The 17,763-nt window shown below is 31.8% G+C and overlaps 1 protein-coding gene across 6 annotated transcripts in view; it reads right to left on the bottom strand.

Annotated features, from left to right (window-relative positions):
- LOC125050841 (nuclear factor of activated T-cells 5) overlaps positions 1 to 17,763 on the bottom strand; it is a 73,583-nt gene that overhangs the window by 17,703 nt on the left and 38,117 nt on the right. For 4 of the 6 annotated variants that reach the window (XM_047650889.1, XM_047650890.1, XM_047650892.1 and 1 more), the window contains exon 2: positions 1,310 to 1,574. The exons of the other annotated variants lie outside the window; for them this stretch is intronic. In XM_047650889.1, coding sequence (XP_047506845.1) covers positions 1,310 to 1,574 — 265 coding nt within the window. The remainder of the gene's footprint in view (positions 1 to 1,309; positions 1,575 to 17,763) is intronic. 6 annotated transcript variants of the gene reach the window in all.

The raw sequence follows: 17,763 nt of genomic DNA, 5'->3' as shown, positions 1-17,763 counted from the left end.
GACGTTATGTATATGGATCTTGACATCTGAAGAAAAACATTATTATGCAAGGTGCACACACTTGCATTAAAAGTTAACGGATACTAAGATATTTAAATCAGTTCATCATAAATTCAATCGAATGCAAAAACTACCTTTCACTACCCTATGTTGGGTTTATCGGTCATGTACATTTCGTATGAGACTTTCACTAATTTCGATACTTAAAATGAATATTTTAAATTTCGAATCGTATTTATATGTAGGTGTTTCGTGGTTAAACAAAGCCCTTATTGCGAACTTTAAGTTTCTTCAATTCGTATAAGAATTTTTATTCTCTCCATAAAATTTTTACTCGATTCGAACGATCCATTTTCGGTACTAAGTTTTTTATACGAACGATTTTAAAATGTATTACTGTTTTACGTACTGTTAATGTACCTTATGTTAATAATTGTAAACGTAAATGAAATAATAACAATACATATTTGGATTTTTGCGAAACTCTGATTAAATTTATTTACTATTGATAATACATAGTTTAATGTCTAATTTTCTCCATTTATAACGATTTTGGTGTAAAATTAGACAGACAAGTCACTTGCAATCTGATGTAATCTTAGTCAGTTCTACGAATTGTTGTTACTGATAATGTGCTTTATTTACACATGTATCAAAGTGAAATACAGTTTTCATGTTCAACGCAGTAAGATAAGATCTAGAGCAAACATTACGATTAAAACAAATCAATACCATCTACGAGCTGATGGTTCTTATATTTATATCATAATGCGTTCAGTTATTTAATTATATAGTATATATTTGCATACATTCTTAAACATAAACGCGACTATTCCTTATAAGTCGACATAGCTTTACAGAAATCGTGGTCATATACTAATTTTGTTATGTAAATAATGTAATAAATTTATATCCGACCATATTGTTGTATTAAAAATATATACTATAGTTAGTATACTTGTTTATTAAGTCACCTCACGTTCCGCTAAAAACTGTATTTCATTTGAATATATTAGTAAACATGCATTTTACGACACAAATAATTAATATGGTGATGTATATTAGCGGTTTGGTTGTATGGCATTCACAAGAAGCATAACATGTTACAATTAAGTAAAAACTGCTTCCCGTCGATATAATAAACATATACAGACAACAGTACAATGACGGAAATGTTTATTAAAATATATAATTAATAAGGACAATACATTTCAATCAATAACAAAGACAAGCAGTTACAGGGGTCACAAAAGCATAACACGTTCGCATAAACATAACATTCCAAATAACTTGAAAGATTATGTCTCACCTGTGGTCGGGGCCCAAACCGCTGTCGTTGCTGTTCTCGCACGGCTCCGGGGGTCTTAGTAAGTGTGTGTGGGCGTAGTGGGCGAGTTTGCCGAATTTGCCGAGGTGCGCAAATTTGCCGGGATGGTGCGCACCTTTGCCGGGGTGCGCCATCTTGCCCGCGTGTAGATATTTGCCGGTGTGTGCACGTTTATGAGGCGCTCGGATTACCTTCCTGTGAACGCGGGCGCTCATAGTCGCCGACGTGGACATGGTCATTTTCATGCCTGCCAACAAACAGGGATGTTAAGAAACGCAAATATATATTTCTGCTATTAGATGCTTTGCAAAAATGTTTAACATGAACGTAAATAAATTGTTATTTCTCATTAAGTGCGACTAATGTAAGCATTTGAAAGTTAGGTTTGCCTACAACAACTGTTTATAATAATACTTTCCCTTCCTTACATTGTTATAAACAGGCTTCATTTAATTAGTTGCTATCGTACAAATTCAACAAACAGGGATGTTAAGATACGCAAATATATATTTCTGCTATTAGATGCTTTGCAAAAATGTTTAAGTTGAACGTAATAAATAAATTGTTATTTCTCATTAAGTGCTACTAATATTTGAAAGTAGGTTTGCCTACAACAACTGTTTATAACAATACTTTCCCTTCCTTACATTGTTATAAACAGGCTTCATTTAATTAGTTGCTATCGTACAAATTCAACAAACAGGGATGTTAAGATACGCAAATATAAGTTTAAATCTGCTATTTGATGCTTTGCAAAAATGTTTAACATGAACGTAAATACATTGTTATTTCTCATTAAGTGCGACTAATGTAAGCATTTGAAAGTTAGGTTTGCCTACAACAACTGTTTATAACAACACTTTCCCTTCTTTACATTGTTATGAACAGGCTTCATTTAATTAGTTGCTATCGTACAAATTCAACAAACAGGGATGTTAAGATACGCAAATATATATTTCTGCTATTAGATGCTTTGCAAAAATGTTTAACATGAACGTAAATAAATTGTTATTTCTCATTAAGTGCGACTAATGTAAGCATTTGAAAGTTATGTTTGCCTACAAGAACTGTTTATAATAATACTTTCCCTTCCTTACATTGTTATAAACAGGCTTCATTTAATTAGTTGCTATCGTACAAATTCAACAAACAGGGATGTTAAGATACGCAAATATAAGTTTAAATCTGCTATTTGATGCTTTGCAAAAATGTTTAACATGAACGTAAATAAATTGTTATTTCTCATTAAGTGCTACTAATATTTGAAAGTTAGGTTTGCCTACAACAACTGTTTATAACAACACTTTAACTTCTTTACATTGTTATGAACAGGCTTCATTTAATTAGTTGCTATCGTACAAATTCAACAAACAGGGATGTTAAGATACGCAAATATATATTTCTGCTATTAGATGCTTTGCAAAAATGTTTAACATGAACGTAAATAAATTGTTATTTCTCATTAAGTGCGACTAATGTAAACATTTGAAAGTTAGGTTTGCCTACAACAACTGTCTATAACACTTTCCCTTCTTCACATTGTTATGAACAGGCTTCATTTAATTAGTTGCTATCGTACACATTCAACAAACAGGGATGTTAAGATACGCAAATATAAGTTTAAATCTGCTATTTGATGCTTTGCAAAAATGTTTAACATGAACGTAATAAATAAATTGGTCTTATTAAGTGCGACTAATGTAAGCATTTGAAAGTCAGGTTTGCTTACAACAACTGTCTATAACAACACTTTCCCTCCTTTACATTGTTATGAACAGGCTTCATTTAATTAGTTGCTATCGTACAAATTAGCAATTACCTACTTTGTGTGTTCAGCCTCAATTCAAATTACGCATTGAATTATTCATGTGAGGTGGCCTTGAACCGCTTACATCAATATTCAAATATTGTGAGTAAGCAAGATGCTATCACATCGTAAAATTGTAACGTATCATACATAATTGATTGAAGATTTTTATTCTAGGACTAGCTGGCCTGGCGAACATCGTACCGCCTAACAGTCGATTCTTTATTTTTTTTAAATACTTATTCTGCTATTCGGGACACCGGTCTAGCTAGTAAGATAAAAAAAAGAAAGTTGATAAGACAACAAATACATTATGTCAAAAAATAAAAATTTACCTTCCCGGAATCCCTCCACTAACATTTGAACTTTATGATATGGTATTAAAGTTCAAATTGACTTTTAAGCATTATTACGAGTATTATGTATGGGAGTATAGAAAAGTGTTGTTTTTGGACTTTTTCACTCAATTTTTTAAATTTTTCTCTCCTTAAGAACCATCCTCGTACTTCAAAGAATATTATAAAAAAAGAACGTTATGTTATGTCGTGACAACAAAAAACGGGTTTCATTTTTATATATTATATATAGATTTGTTGAATTGCATTAGGTAACTCACGCCTACGTCTAGTATAGCGTTCCAGTTTTAATAAAATCGTATCACCTATATAATACTGCTTTATGTCTGTAGAATATATTCGGCCTTAAACTGTATAGGATAACGTTAGCTATTTGTTCACTTAAAGGTATTAAGGGGGAATTAGTCCGACTTGAGTACGAAGGAGAGGTTCAAAAGGTGCGACTCAAATTCTTTATAAGTTATACATAGTTTTATATTCACCCTCTTTAAGATACAAATAAAGGTCAAGGTGAAAATGAATAATTTTTAAATGCAAAGTTAAACCTTTCGTCTTATTTGGAAGTGAAATTAGGAATAAACATGTGTAGAGATCTTAAATCTCAGAATAGTAAACTCACTATAACTATACAAAATGATACCTTTATCTTTCGTATTAAAATAGATCTATGGGTAGGTTTTTTTTTAATGATAGTGGGCCTACCTCCCGGCGACTTACGCCCCGGAGCCGAGGAAGCTAAGCTAAAATGAGCTTATCATGAAGTTGTTATTTATTGTAAGTAAAAATAGGAATATTTACATTGAACGTGGGTTAGGTGGTTGAGGGTTGGTTTTGCTATGAGATACAATTCTTTTCCCTCAACCGCCTGAATAAAGTGCGCGTCTTAAAACTAATCTTAAATTAATATAAAAGATGATGTGCAGGTGATTTGGGTAGGTTCTATGGGTAGGGTAGGTAATAAATTATGGTTACAAAAGCTACAAAAAGGATTTTTCATCCTCACAAATCACCAATACAAACGTTTGACTAAGGCGAACACAAAAAGTTATTTTTTGGAATAACAACTTTAAGTTTAAAAATAAGGTAATTAACCTTAGGTATGGAAGTGAATACATTTTTATAAATTAAAAACCATGACCGTATCAAATTATAATTGTACTAATAAAATTTAAATCGTTTATATTTGTAAAACGGAAATAACACAATTCATTATACGAGTATGTTATTAAACTCTGACGCAAATGCAGTTAAGAATGTCGTAGGTCCAGTTTCATGTACTTTGCACATTCATCAGATCGGTTATCACACGTAGACTTTATACCTGGTTTAAGATTAACTTTATCGTAAAGATATATGTTTAAAATAGTACAATTTGGACATGTTAATAAAGCATAGACCGTGCCTGGAACGGTTGTGCGAAAAACATATTAAATATATTTAAAGGCGGCAAACAAATCTTGTTAATAAAAATATTACCGATGTAGCCGGGGTGAGGTGTATTTCACGAGACGCGTAACACACTATTCGTGAACGTTTATTGTAATTAATATAATGTAACTTTATTTTTGTTTAATTTGAAAGATAGAAAAAGTCCCTGGACACATTGGCAGGGGAGTAGAGTGTTATTAATAATAAAATAGTACAATTTTAATGTAAAAGTATTTTTAGAAAAATTCGGATAGATATACTAATTTTTTAAATATAGGTACATATGTATATTTCAGTAGCGTATAATTAAAAAAAACCAATAATAGTTGCCATATGTGGGAGTATTATCCCAAAGTACAGTGATTTAATCAGAGAATTATAGTCTATCCACAGGCGTAAACATTCAAAGGCTGGTTTCAGTGCGATACTCTGCAATACACCCTAACGCTTAATGTTTCACAATTATTGTATTTGCGATTTACAACCCGCATCGCTAAAGTATAAAATTAAATCTAATTAGGTTATATAATATCTATCTTCAAGCAGCTTATAGCAACAGGTCACAAAGAGTCAATGGTACTTCCTACTTATTTTTAAATTTATTTGTCTAACACTTCTGTCATATACCTGTATAATTTTAAATTTGCTTATTTACGTATTTTTGTAGAGGCCTCATATTATTATATTAAATCTCAATATTTTTGTACTTGTCCTATAATTTGTTGTTTTCAAACGATAACGAACATCGATGTAATCGTCTATCTATGTTTAAAGTAGTTTATCAATTAAGATAATATTTATTGTCCACTCTGTTTAGGAACATTGCGCCATAAAGTTAAAATAAATTCAGCTATTTTTGAAAGAAATTATTTGTATGAATTTATCCATTTGTTCCAAAGGTAGTCTAGTATTGAATGTTTAGCAAAACAATAATTCTCTATTATACCCCACTACATTTGTAAATTCTTTATAAGCTTCAACTATAAATATAATGATTATTTACACTAAAATATAAGTTAAAGCTGCCGGTCATGACGTTATCTGCATCTTAAAAATGACTAACATTTTTATGAACTTAAGAATTAATTAGCGTCTTAATAAAGTTGTTTCTTACAAGTTTAATTTCTACGTTTTGTGTCTCATAATATGGCAAATCTTATTGTATAAATTTAATTTTATATGTGAAAAAATTACGCAACAAATTACAATATTGGATCACAAATTGAATAAAATACTGTTGATCTTCAACGTGGCTCGGCTCGTGACTGATTTTAATTTTAAATTACCTCCCGTTGTATTTTAAGTAAGGCTGTCAGAGTAATTATTTAAATTAAAACAGATCTCTCTGTATGACGATGTGTTAGGAAAACCAAATTTTAATATTATTGGTTCTATCCTGAATCTGTCTTTGTTTTTAATTAATTACTGCTTTTCTAGGAGTTAAAATCTACAGAATTTAGAATTATGAAAAGAGAACTAATTCATCATTTAATGTAATAATTAAGAAGACGGCAATTTACTAAGGAATGCTGAAAGCTTTTCTTTAAGAAATATAATCAAAATTATTTAAAGATAGGGTATAAAAACCATAAAAGCTGTGTTGGTGTTGACCCAAAAGTCGACGGCGTATGTCAGGCATAGGAGTCTGATCACCTACTTGCCTATTAGATTGACAAATGATCATGAAGCAGATACAGAAATCTGAGGCGCATCCCTAAAAAACTTGTAGCGCCACTGATTTATTTATTTTATTTTTTAACAACTCAAAAAGTATTGGTTTGATAGCATATGAAACTAGATTTATCGATTTAAGTATAATCCTCAGAATTATATGCATTATATTTATTTACATTGAGCTTTAAGCTTACTTGAGTAAGCTTAAAGCTCAATAACACTGAGTAGGCAGACATTGTGTTACGCATATATTGTCTCGCGTTATAAGGTGGATTGTTTGCGCCTGGGCGATCATATACGATATGCAAATACCGCATTATCAAAGCCATTTATAAGGACGGGGCTGTCGACCCGATAGCGAGTAAATAAAGAGGTGAATGCCTTTTGAGACTCTTCTCAATGCGTCTGTTGTTGTTCGTAATATAAGAGAGTGAGTTTAAACACGAATTATGCCGAAATCTACTAGTCATGAACAGCGAAATAAACGAAGGTCTTGTCCGTACAAGATCCAAGATACAAGGGTACGCTATACCCAAAAGGTGTTGAATACGCTCGGTTTCAGTATTCCAATTCATAATACGAGTATGTTATTTAACTCTGACGCAAATGCAGTTAAGAATGTCGTAGGTCCAGTTTCATGTACTTTGCACATTCATCAAGATCAAGGGTATGCTATACCCAAAAGGTGTTGAATACGCTCGGTTTCAGTATAACAACACGTTCAGGTTGTTTCTTGCCGAGGTTCTCCAGTGCGTCAGGCATTTTTGCTGACGGAACTGACGGTTTTAATGCCATTAGGAAACGGATGGCATTCTTGATGCATCGTGTTAGGTATAGCACTAATGGTATCCTGAATGTGTTGAAAAATTAACGCATATCTTTAAACGTCAGCTGTAATTTATTGTCACGTGTTAAGTACACGTAACAATGAGTGTGACGAATGGACGTTACAATTTCTATGGCTATTTCAGTACAAATACTGAAATCTAATCAAAATTAAGCTGCTTATATGTCGAGGAACAACTCTATGAATTCGTAGGCATTGTGGAAGGGAAGATGCTAAAAAAGCTCTTCGCCTTCCATTTTGGCGTGTGTAAGCGAATACAGTGCATAGGGTGGAAAACGACCAATGTTAAATTTGTGAAATTAACTATTGTATTTACATTGATACTATGCTAATGTATTCTCAAGGTAACGTGTACAATATAATTAAAATTACCAAAGAAAATTGCTGTATATGGTAGAGCTGTCATTAATTATATAAAAATATTACGTATTTGTTTAGAATGTTATGTGCAATGTAGTTAATACTTGCTCCGATATATGTGATAGAAATGGAATACCTTTATAATAACTAATCATAAGGAAGTAAAAAGGTAAAAGTCTTCAACAAAATTGAATGAAAATTCAAATGTATAGCCCAGAAAAATTACTATAGGATTACAAAAGAAACTCTTTGATACTCGTATTCGACAATAATAAGTGAAATCCGGACACGGGTGACGTGAATAAGTGAAATTATATTTTTTATTATGAAATTTACAGTTAATCTACTATAGTTTATTGATACATAAACTATTTTATTTCGTTTCTTGAACTTGAAACTATCTTCTTTCCTTTCTTCCAGGGGTCTGAAAAACAATTTGCAATATACTTTACGGCACCAAACACTGCAGATATACTTTAAAAATATATATAAATACTAACTGTTTCATGTATAAGAGAATAAGTATTTTTAAATAGGTAATACTTAAATAGTAAAGTCTTAAATTTTTACTTGGAAGTATATTATTTAGATTTTTTGTAAAATTTATGTTCACCATAATTGTTATGTGTTTTAGAAGTCATAGATTGTAACGTATACTGTAGAAAATGCATCATATAATATGAAGTGGTGAACTTTAATAAATAAATCAATAAGACATTAAAGTTTATTTCTTTTAGATTCTTTTCCTCCTTGTAAACAACAATAATAATAACAATTTTTACAATAGAAGAATAATAATAACTTTTTAATTCAATATTTATATAATTTCAGATTATATCCATATGTAGTAGTAAGAGATAGGTAACAAATCGGTCTTAGCTACAATGTTAGTATTGGTCAGTAAAAACAAAAAACTATTACGGGAATAGTGGGGCATGACATGGGAATGATGGCATTAAAACCGTCAGTTCACTCAGTACATACCCGACGCAATGGAGAACCCAAATACGAATAGAAAAAATACGAAGAGTATTCAACACCTTTTAGGTTCAACGGGCCCATAGACTGCACAAGTAAAATGACTGACAATACGCCTTTAACATACATAAAATACAACATATAAAAGCTACACTCTCAATCGTTAATCATTTAATATCAATAGAAAATTGATTACAAATATCACCTTAGATAAAGAAATCTAAATAAACAATGCCGAGTAAATAAAGATAACACATGCCAGCAAGTAGGTCAGGGCAGTTTATCTTTCGATTGAATATATGTACATAACCGTTGCAGGTGCATAATTTCATTACGTAATTACATTATCACTAGATTTTATATAACCAAGTCCAAGTTAAACTTTAAAACAACTCCACGATTGTGCTACCTATACAATTGTATCAGATGATCCAATTAATAATGTGAATTAACGTAAACGTAATATTATTCTTAAAAAAATGTTTTTCTAATGTGAATCTTCGTGTTGATAAATATATTAAGATACGTATTTATTGAATTTATTTGGTATCTAAATAGAAAACGTGTTTTAAACTTAAATATAGACGAACCGGTCTAAACACGACGCAATTTAAATCGCCAAATCGATTAACGAAACCACATCATATTTTTTGTGTCATTAAGATGTCGTGCTTCGGGATTATGTATGTTAAAAACACAAGAATTGACGTAATAGCTACTACAGCTTGATTTTTGTTTAGGTATTCAAACTTTAATAACGCAAAAATATGATTTATCTTTATATAAGCCATTTTTGCAATTATTTCCGTGATGATTGATTAATTACTGGTAAAAGTTGACGCTCAGCGCGATCTATGACTACCGTATGCCCTCCATCAAATATTTGATGTTTCAATTAAGTAACAAAAGTAAAAAGAACTACAGTCAAAACCATTTACGACGATATTGTTTAGAACAGTATATGTTCCGGTTATATTGACCAAAATCAAAGGTCCCGGGGCTAAATAAGTTAAGTTTACTAGAATAGAACATACGCGCAATGTTAATACTCGGAACAAACGCAGGCTGCAATTTCCCCGTACTAGACTATCTAAAGTTAGTAATTATTTTTTTGGGAAAAGGGCTACTTTTCCTTAATAAAATCTCAGATGCTCTTTTATCTCTGCCTTTTAATAAATTTAAGAAATGTATTAAAGAAAAGCTGTGTAAAAAGGCTTACTATAAAGTTAACGATTATCTAGTTGATAAAAGGGCCTGGGACTAGTGCTAGACAGGCTACTTCTAATTAATTTGCAATATTTGTTTTAAGTATAAGTGTTATTTGACATAGTCATTTTGTATGTTGATTTGCTATTTTAAAAGAGTACCGAGAGTTTTTTACGCCGGCTTTTTCTCTCGGCCCTCTGTCTTCTTTGCCGATGAGTAGGGATGTGTATACCTGTATCTTATATTCCATAATAAACATATTTTATTTTTCTATTGTATGAGATACCTACTTAATAACTACGTTACCACTATCGGTTTTTACGACCAAATATCCCTGTCCGAATATATCGAAGTCCCTTCGATGTCGTTATAACGGATTTTGACTGTATTAAAAATACACTTCCAAAATTTCATAAACGTACAATTGTCTGTAGTACTAAATGAGGAATTAATAAATTGTTTATTCATAAAGGTCAATCAATTACTTTAAAATAAAACGTCAATGTTTGTCAACATCGTTCAAGGAAGTTTATTATTTTACATTTTCAGGTTTATTGAGCAAGACTCGGTAGTAGTAAACAAAATGGATTATATAAATAATTTAATGGTAATTTCATCAAAAACTTAGTAATTTTCAGTATTTGTCAGCTTCAGCGTTTGACTTTAAAGACTGTTAGACAATACGACGACTGGACAATAATGTATTTTTCTTTATAAGTGCGCTATTAATATATACACCGGCATGTCTTATACAGCTGTTTATCTGAAATTAAAACGATCATAGGCCGCTATTACCGCATTATTAGTAATTGTATGTTTGAAGGCCGCACTACCGATGGACAGTGAAACAATACTAATTTCCTATACATAATTACTAACAAATTCCCTTTCAAACGATTCATTCCTAAGTGTTAGTATCATTTAGATATGTCAGTTCAACAACCTTGAAACGCTATTGTATCAATAGACAGCCGCCAGATCTAGCGGAATTTTGGCTCAATCAGCGCTTTTTAAACTTGTACTCAGTAATCAATAATCCATTCCAACACGCAGCTAGAAATATTAAAACATTCTTTTGTTCAAGTACTGAAATATAACATGGATTACAGATATTCTCGATTTAATACAAACGAAATGTTTTATTTATTACGGCGCATTTTTGTAACAATGATATTATTAAAAAATCTTAATACAACATATACGTTATTATTAATTCAAAATTAAATGTCAAATTACGTTAAGGTTTTCGAAAATTATTAATTGTATAATGTTGATTGATTTGTTTTTGTGCACATTTTTACAGTCATTATTTTTAAACATATAAATTTATTTTAATTATAGAAGTGACAAATAAAGGACCATTTCAAGGAGAGGGAACTATTATACGGAAATTGCATTTTCACAGTTGTATAATAGTTATTTATTTTAATACATTTCAATACTATAGAACAAGAGTCCAGTCCAAAATCCAATGAGAATTCTATTTAAACAAATAGTAATATTCCGGTAGAGATATTTTAAAGCAATTTGGTAACTCTTTCAAAAATAAACTTTATGACAGAATAACGAATTTTTTCGCGACTGACGAATCTTAATACTTGTTAACATGAATTTTATATTTAGCTCTGTTAAACCGGTCGTGTCTCTATATACTTGTGTATGTTCACAGCAAAAATATACATCGCAAAATGATTTTATTAATCTGTCAAGTAGCTTATCAGCTTCCCGATTTTGCCAAACTTAAAAAATACCTTCGTGGTATCGGCAAGATTTACATACCTAGCGACAAAGAGAGTTCACTCGTATTATTCCAATGTTTTATTTAGATTTCTCTAAGCAAGACTCTGAAAGGTAAGTGGAACTTCTAAGTATGAACAATTAGTAAACGATTATGGGCCATTAACCAAACATTAACGATAAGAGACACTTAATTCATGTAATTAACTGCGGTCGACAATACGCGTATTTGTAATTTAGTAAAAATAATATTGTTTTCCGCAAATTTCATACAATTTTACCGGTTTAACTGCGTTAATTGTGGTATTACAATTATATTCGAAAATAAATTATCGAAATAAGATTCCCGTCTGTCAAATTACTTTTTTGACATGTAACAGCAATCCTACTAAGCTATTAAAGACTTGTTTAAGAAAGTGTATTGAAAATCCTACTTACGCTAATTCGATCTATAGTGAACTTATTTAAAGATATAACTGGACCTAACTTTAGCTAGAAATAGTGTTCTTGTAATATAATAAGAGAACAAAGTGCAAAAGTATTGGTAGGATTTAAAACCAATAAAATAGATGTGAAGTATTAAATTTTATGAACATATACATTCATTAATTTCTATTTCTTTAGCGTAGTAAAGTTTTTTGTGTATTTTGTTATTATTAACAATTTCCTAACAGGCCGACATCGCACTTGCGAGCCTTCTGCCAATGTGAATGTACATGGGCGGCGTTCTCACTAAACATCAGATGAGACTCCTGCCCGTTGGCTCCGTTATATAAAATCACATTATCTGTATTTTTAATAACATTATTGACCGTTTGGTGGCGCTAGATTAGCTCCTTGGACAATTCGCCGATTTGCATCACTTGTAACTTAGACTAAGCCAAAGCTCTCGACTTCGATTGTCTGAATACAAATATCAACGTGATGGATTTTTACATAGATCTAGCTAAGTCTCTCTCTAAATCTCACCCTTACCACGGTTAGTTCACTCCACAGTGTTGGCGGTGGATATAATATTTTTATGTAAATAATAAAAGAGACGGTTATAGTACCAATTTTAATTTACACCCGGTCAGATTGAGGGCCAAACCTGTTAATAATAATAATAATCTTTATTATTTCTCACAAAAACTTAGGACATAAATAAGTGACAATTATATACTATTATAAATAAATAATTGTCTTACTTCTGTTTAGGGAAAAAGCTAGTTTATGTGAGACTGATGCCTGCAGCCTGCTAAAAGTAAGAGTACCTGTGTTACAGGTCATCAGGCCTCCACCACTTGGGATCGACAGAAGGTCTAATAGAATACAATATATAGTAGAGAAAAATCTAGGTTAAGATTCTAGACTGTGTTCATGACGGGTGGCTATGGGGGAGAACGGGTGGGTGTACAAAGCTCGCGGAAAGTGTTATTGAACGAACTGTTCAAGCGTAAATAGACATGCACTGACGTATCGGAAAACGTGTGCAATTTCCTTACTCAAGACAAATTGTGGTTGAGTTTTTCATAAATTCGTAAATGCTTCTTGTAGTCATTCTCTTATATTTTAACACTATTCCTCCGCACTAAATTGAGCCCCGAGCAAATAATTAATGTTTACGAGAAGTATAAATCATGTTAACAAAAATAGCTATGCAAATATTGATCTATTTTAGAACAACTTTTCTAACTATAAAAATGATACAGTCATTATTAGTATTAAAAGGTCTCTTGAAGCACTTTCGTTAGTAATAATACCTGCGGCTGAATTCCACCATCGGACCTTGAGGCAGATTGCGAAATTCTATCTCCATTTCGTCCAACAAAACAGCGCTTTTTAAGGCACACACCGCGCTCCACCTCTTAGTAGAACCCAGCCAGTAGAGGTATTACCGAACGGATACGACTTAGGGGCTTTCAATAAAAGAGCAGGCGTTCATGGGTGGCAGTTATCACTTTATTCAAAGTGACCCGCCTGCACGTTTGTCTTCTGACGCATATAAATTGTATTTGCACCACTTTTATTTATTTATTAAAAGCAAGACAATGACTTCTGAAAACTTCTTCAACGGATATAAAAACAATTTCGACATTTCGAAATGTAGTCTGTTTTCGTTAAATGTGTAGTAGCTTCTCGCGTAAAGCAAAGACAATCATAAATATAATACTAGTTATGGTATTAAATGTTCACATGCATTGTAGGCCTGGTGGCTTCAGCGCGCGACTTGCGACATATATGCGCATTTAACCTTTGCTAGAACGGCGAAGGAAAACATCGTGAGGAAACCGACATGTCTTAGACCCAAAAAGTCGACGGCGTGTGTCGGGCACTGGAGGCTGATCACCTACTTGCCTTTTAGATTAACAAATGATCAAGAATCAGATACAGAAATCTGAGGTCTTGTCCTCAGATTTCCTAAAAAAAGAGGTTGTAGCACCACTGATGTTGTGAACATTTAATAAAATAAATAAATATAGTAATGTCTTTTATTGACATAACCATTACACATTTAAAGAAAACACTTTTTTAAATTTAACCGACGTTTCGCGTGCTTTACAGCGTGCGTGGTCACGGTGTCACCGTAACAACAATAATACATAACTTCAATCCGGTAAAAAAGTGTTTTCTTTAAATAAATAAATATTCTTGAGTAATTTAAACTGTATTTGTAATTACAATAAAATTTATAGTTGTTCTAAGATGTATAAACATTAAAGTAGGTACATTTTACAGCCCGTAGTAACAGAGAAGCAATAAATCTCAGTCACATAACATCAGACATTGGATCCGAAATAAAGATAACACTCGAATAAGTTTAATGGTCACGCAATAAAATCGTCGTTAACTTGTGTTTGCTCGCATAATAATTTCCTGGGTATAGTCACTACCCACTAATAATAAAATATTTTTCATTGTGAAAGGTCAACTCGGCCACTTAAGGAAAGTGCACAGGCTGAATACAAATTATTAAAAAAACATGATACAGTTCACCGGAATCTCATGGCATAAAACAAAATGTTTTTTTTTTAAATATGGCAATGTAAAGTGTCAACCGTCAAATTAAAGTACGAGATCTGTCAACCGCTGCTGAGATTTTGTGAATATCCACATGAAATTTGTTGTTTTTGTGTAAATTTCAAAAATGCCACTTCGATCTCAAGCGAGAAATATTGTTTTCAATGTTTATTGTAAAATAACGGAAGAAGAAGGTGTGAATCAAAATTAACCTTTGATTTTAAAGCGCGTGGTAGAATTGACCGGTAAGTTGGACTGAGTGGTTTTCTTACTTTTAGTTTATTTTATATTTTTCTTCGGTACTTAAATGCTAAAATTGTCAATGTAAATAAATCGCGAATATTAAATTGTTTATCAACTTGAATGAAATTCTCCTAACACTTCATATATTATTATTATTAAGCCTATCTTTATGTATTAATTACCTTAAAAAAGAAAATATTTACAACACAACACAAAAGATATATGTATAAAAGGGAATTTAGAATAAATAATTACTACAATAAATAAAGTTTAGTGTTTAGGCCTGAATACTACAGATATAACAATCTAAAATTCTTTACCAGCTGTTGCATATATAGACATTGTCTAGGCGAAATCTAGTCATTAAATTAATATGCGTTTGATGTATCGTTGGAAACGACGCGACGGGTAATCGTCGATTAAGGTAAACAAACATATATCATGCGTAAGCTTATCGCATACAAATGCAAATATTATACTTAGACATCCGGAAGGTATTACGATACCGTGTAAGTTTGATACACGGCCCCTCAACGGTTACGTAATTGCGCTAACACTGCCAAAATATTTATTAATTTGGTAAAGTCTTCATTGAAAACAATTACAAATGTAAAAAAAATAAAAAATAATAGTAGTTTTATATTATTCTTGTTAAAATATTTTTTTTTAATCGGGTCATTTCACCGATTTTCTGCACTTTAGATTCTACAATTTTTGTTTCAATTTACACTAATTTAGATTCAATCCGAGATACGATATTTTTTGACTTACGGCGGTCACTTTAAGTATCGACTCTGAATATCATGCTAATACCTATATATTCCATCGGGATATAAGGGAGGAGTTAAGTATGGCTTAAGGGACCGGCGTAAAAACCAACTAACCTTTAATACCATAGAGGTTAACGCTTCAGAAATACACGAGTGACAGCTGCTTACCATCGGTAGACATACATAATTGCATCTGTTTTACACAGGTGAGCACATAATGTGGTTTTTAGCATTAACTAGCACTAACATTAGCAGCGAGCTGACTTAATATCCTGTGGGTTATCATACTCATGGTAACATTAAGTCTTACAGCGAGTTCCTTGACTACCCAACATAATATTACGTTTATTCAAACTACGGAAACAAGCGTTTAGTAATTGTCAAATTTTAGTAGCAATCAAGGTTTTTATTTCCAGTAATTAACACCAAATATTTATTCAACTTAGCATGAATACAATATTGTAAATAAATTTTAGTTATTTTATTTTAAGATTAGTTATTGTTTTTTGTTATATATTTTGTTTTTAGAATAGATAGATTGTAACAAATTGTAGTAAAAATGCATTATAGAAGACATTGATTATGACAGGTACACTTCAATGGTTTTTATTGCTTACTTGTTTGCTTATTCATGTGATCGCGTGTTAGTTAACGGTCTACAGTAAAGAGGCCAGCCGGAAAAACCGGTAGCGTTTTTACCGCATTGAAAAGATAATAAAAGAAATAAATCATAGTATGCTACGAAAATAGATGTGTCTACACTGGACCAATCAATTTTACGACAATTATTCAGTTTCGTTCCATGTGATTGCATTTATTACTAAACTATGGTCATATTGTATACGCAAATTTTATCGTGAATCCGCGACGCGACGCCTATAGAAAATATAAAATAAGCTAAAGCTTTTATCCATTTTCTAATTTGTTTAGATATGAACATACATATTGAAATGACTAAATAAGAGTTGATAATTAAAGCGAAAAATGCAAGTTAGTTATTTAGGTCGAAGCTATTAGGTTTAATATTCCAAACGGCCTTAACATACGTTTCTACTTGCTCTGGTTTTCTTAGATTACAAGCGCTGAAGCGCAAAAGTCACAAGCTGAGAAAGCTATGCGCCGCCTTTTTGTTGTACGAGAATTAATATTATATTATACAGCGAATATCAGATTTCTATAAAAAACAGTAGTCGTAGTAACCTCCTTACCCATACCCATCCTTTGATACGCAAAATATTTGTATGATACGCACGAAGTTTTTTTTAAAGATATTCGATGAATGTACACTCTAGACAGTACAAGAGTTAATGAAAACGTTTATGTTATACAGTATAACCCGGTTCGGTTACACCGTATAACATATATTACCTAGCGAACCAATGCTTCGTTGCTGACATGAGCTGCCGATTAAAGAGAGAGAGATGTCAAATCCCAGAGTCTCGTCTCTGAATCTTACCCTAAGACTTCAATCATCTCGCTTGCAATGATAATTAATAAATATTACCAATACAATTGATAGATAAAAACTTGTTTTTAACAAGTCCTCCTACTGACCTAGTGGCTTCTTGACCGCATTCAGTTTGAATAATAAATTCATTTACTGAGAAGTCATATATACATAATCTTATTTTAATAGAATAACCAAAGAGAGGTATGTACTTCTAAATCGGAAATGATATTAGAAAAATAAATAAAGTTTATTTTTAGGTCTAAAGAGTTACTGGGTGGTCACGAAACCTTTTACTATTGGGTACAGAAAAACGTTACGGCGCGTTACATGGGGGGGGGGGTGTCAATAACGCTTGAATAATACTTGAACGCTTCCTATCAGTGAAATTAATGCATCACATATCGTATCATACATCCATGTCCACCCATTTACGTGATTATCCAATGGCTGGCTTCTGCAGAATTATTTATTTCACTTCTAATACTATATTTTTTAGTTGATTGGATAACTCGTATTGTTAGTTGTACCTTAGATGGTCTATATGACTAAGGGTCTGTTTCACAATGTACGGATAAGTTCA

The sequence above is a fragment of the Pieris napi genome, chromosome 7 (genome assembly GCF_905475465.1).
Source record: "Pieris napi chromosome 7, ilPieNapi1.2, whole genome shotgun sequence".
Lineage (NCBI taxonomy): Eukaryota > Metazoa > Arthropoda > Insecta > Lepidoptera > Pieridae > Pieris > Pieris napi.
This window is presented reverse-complemented; position numbering and strand designations above follow the sequence as displayed.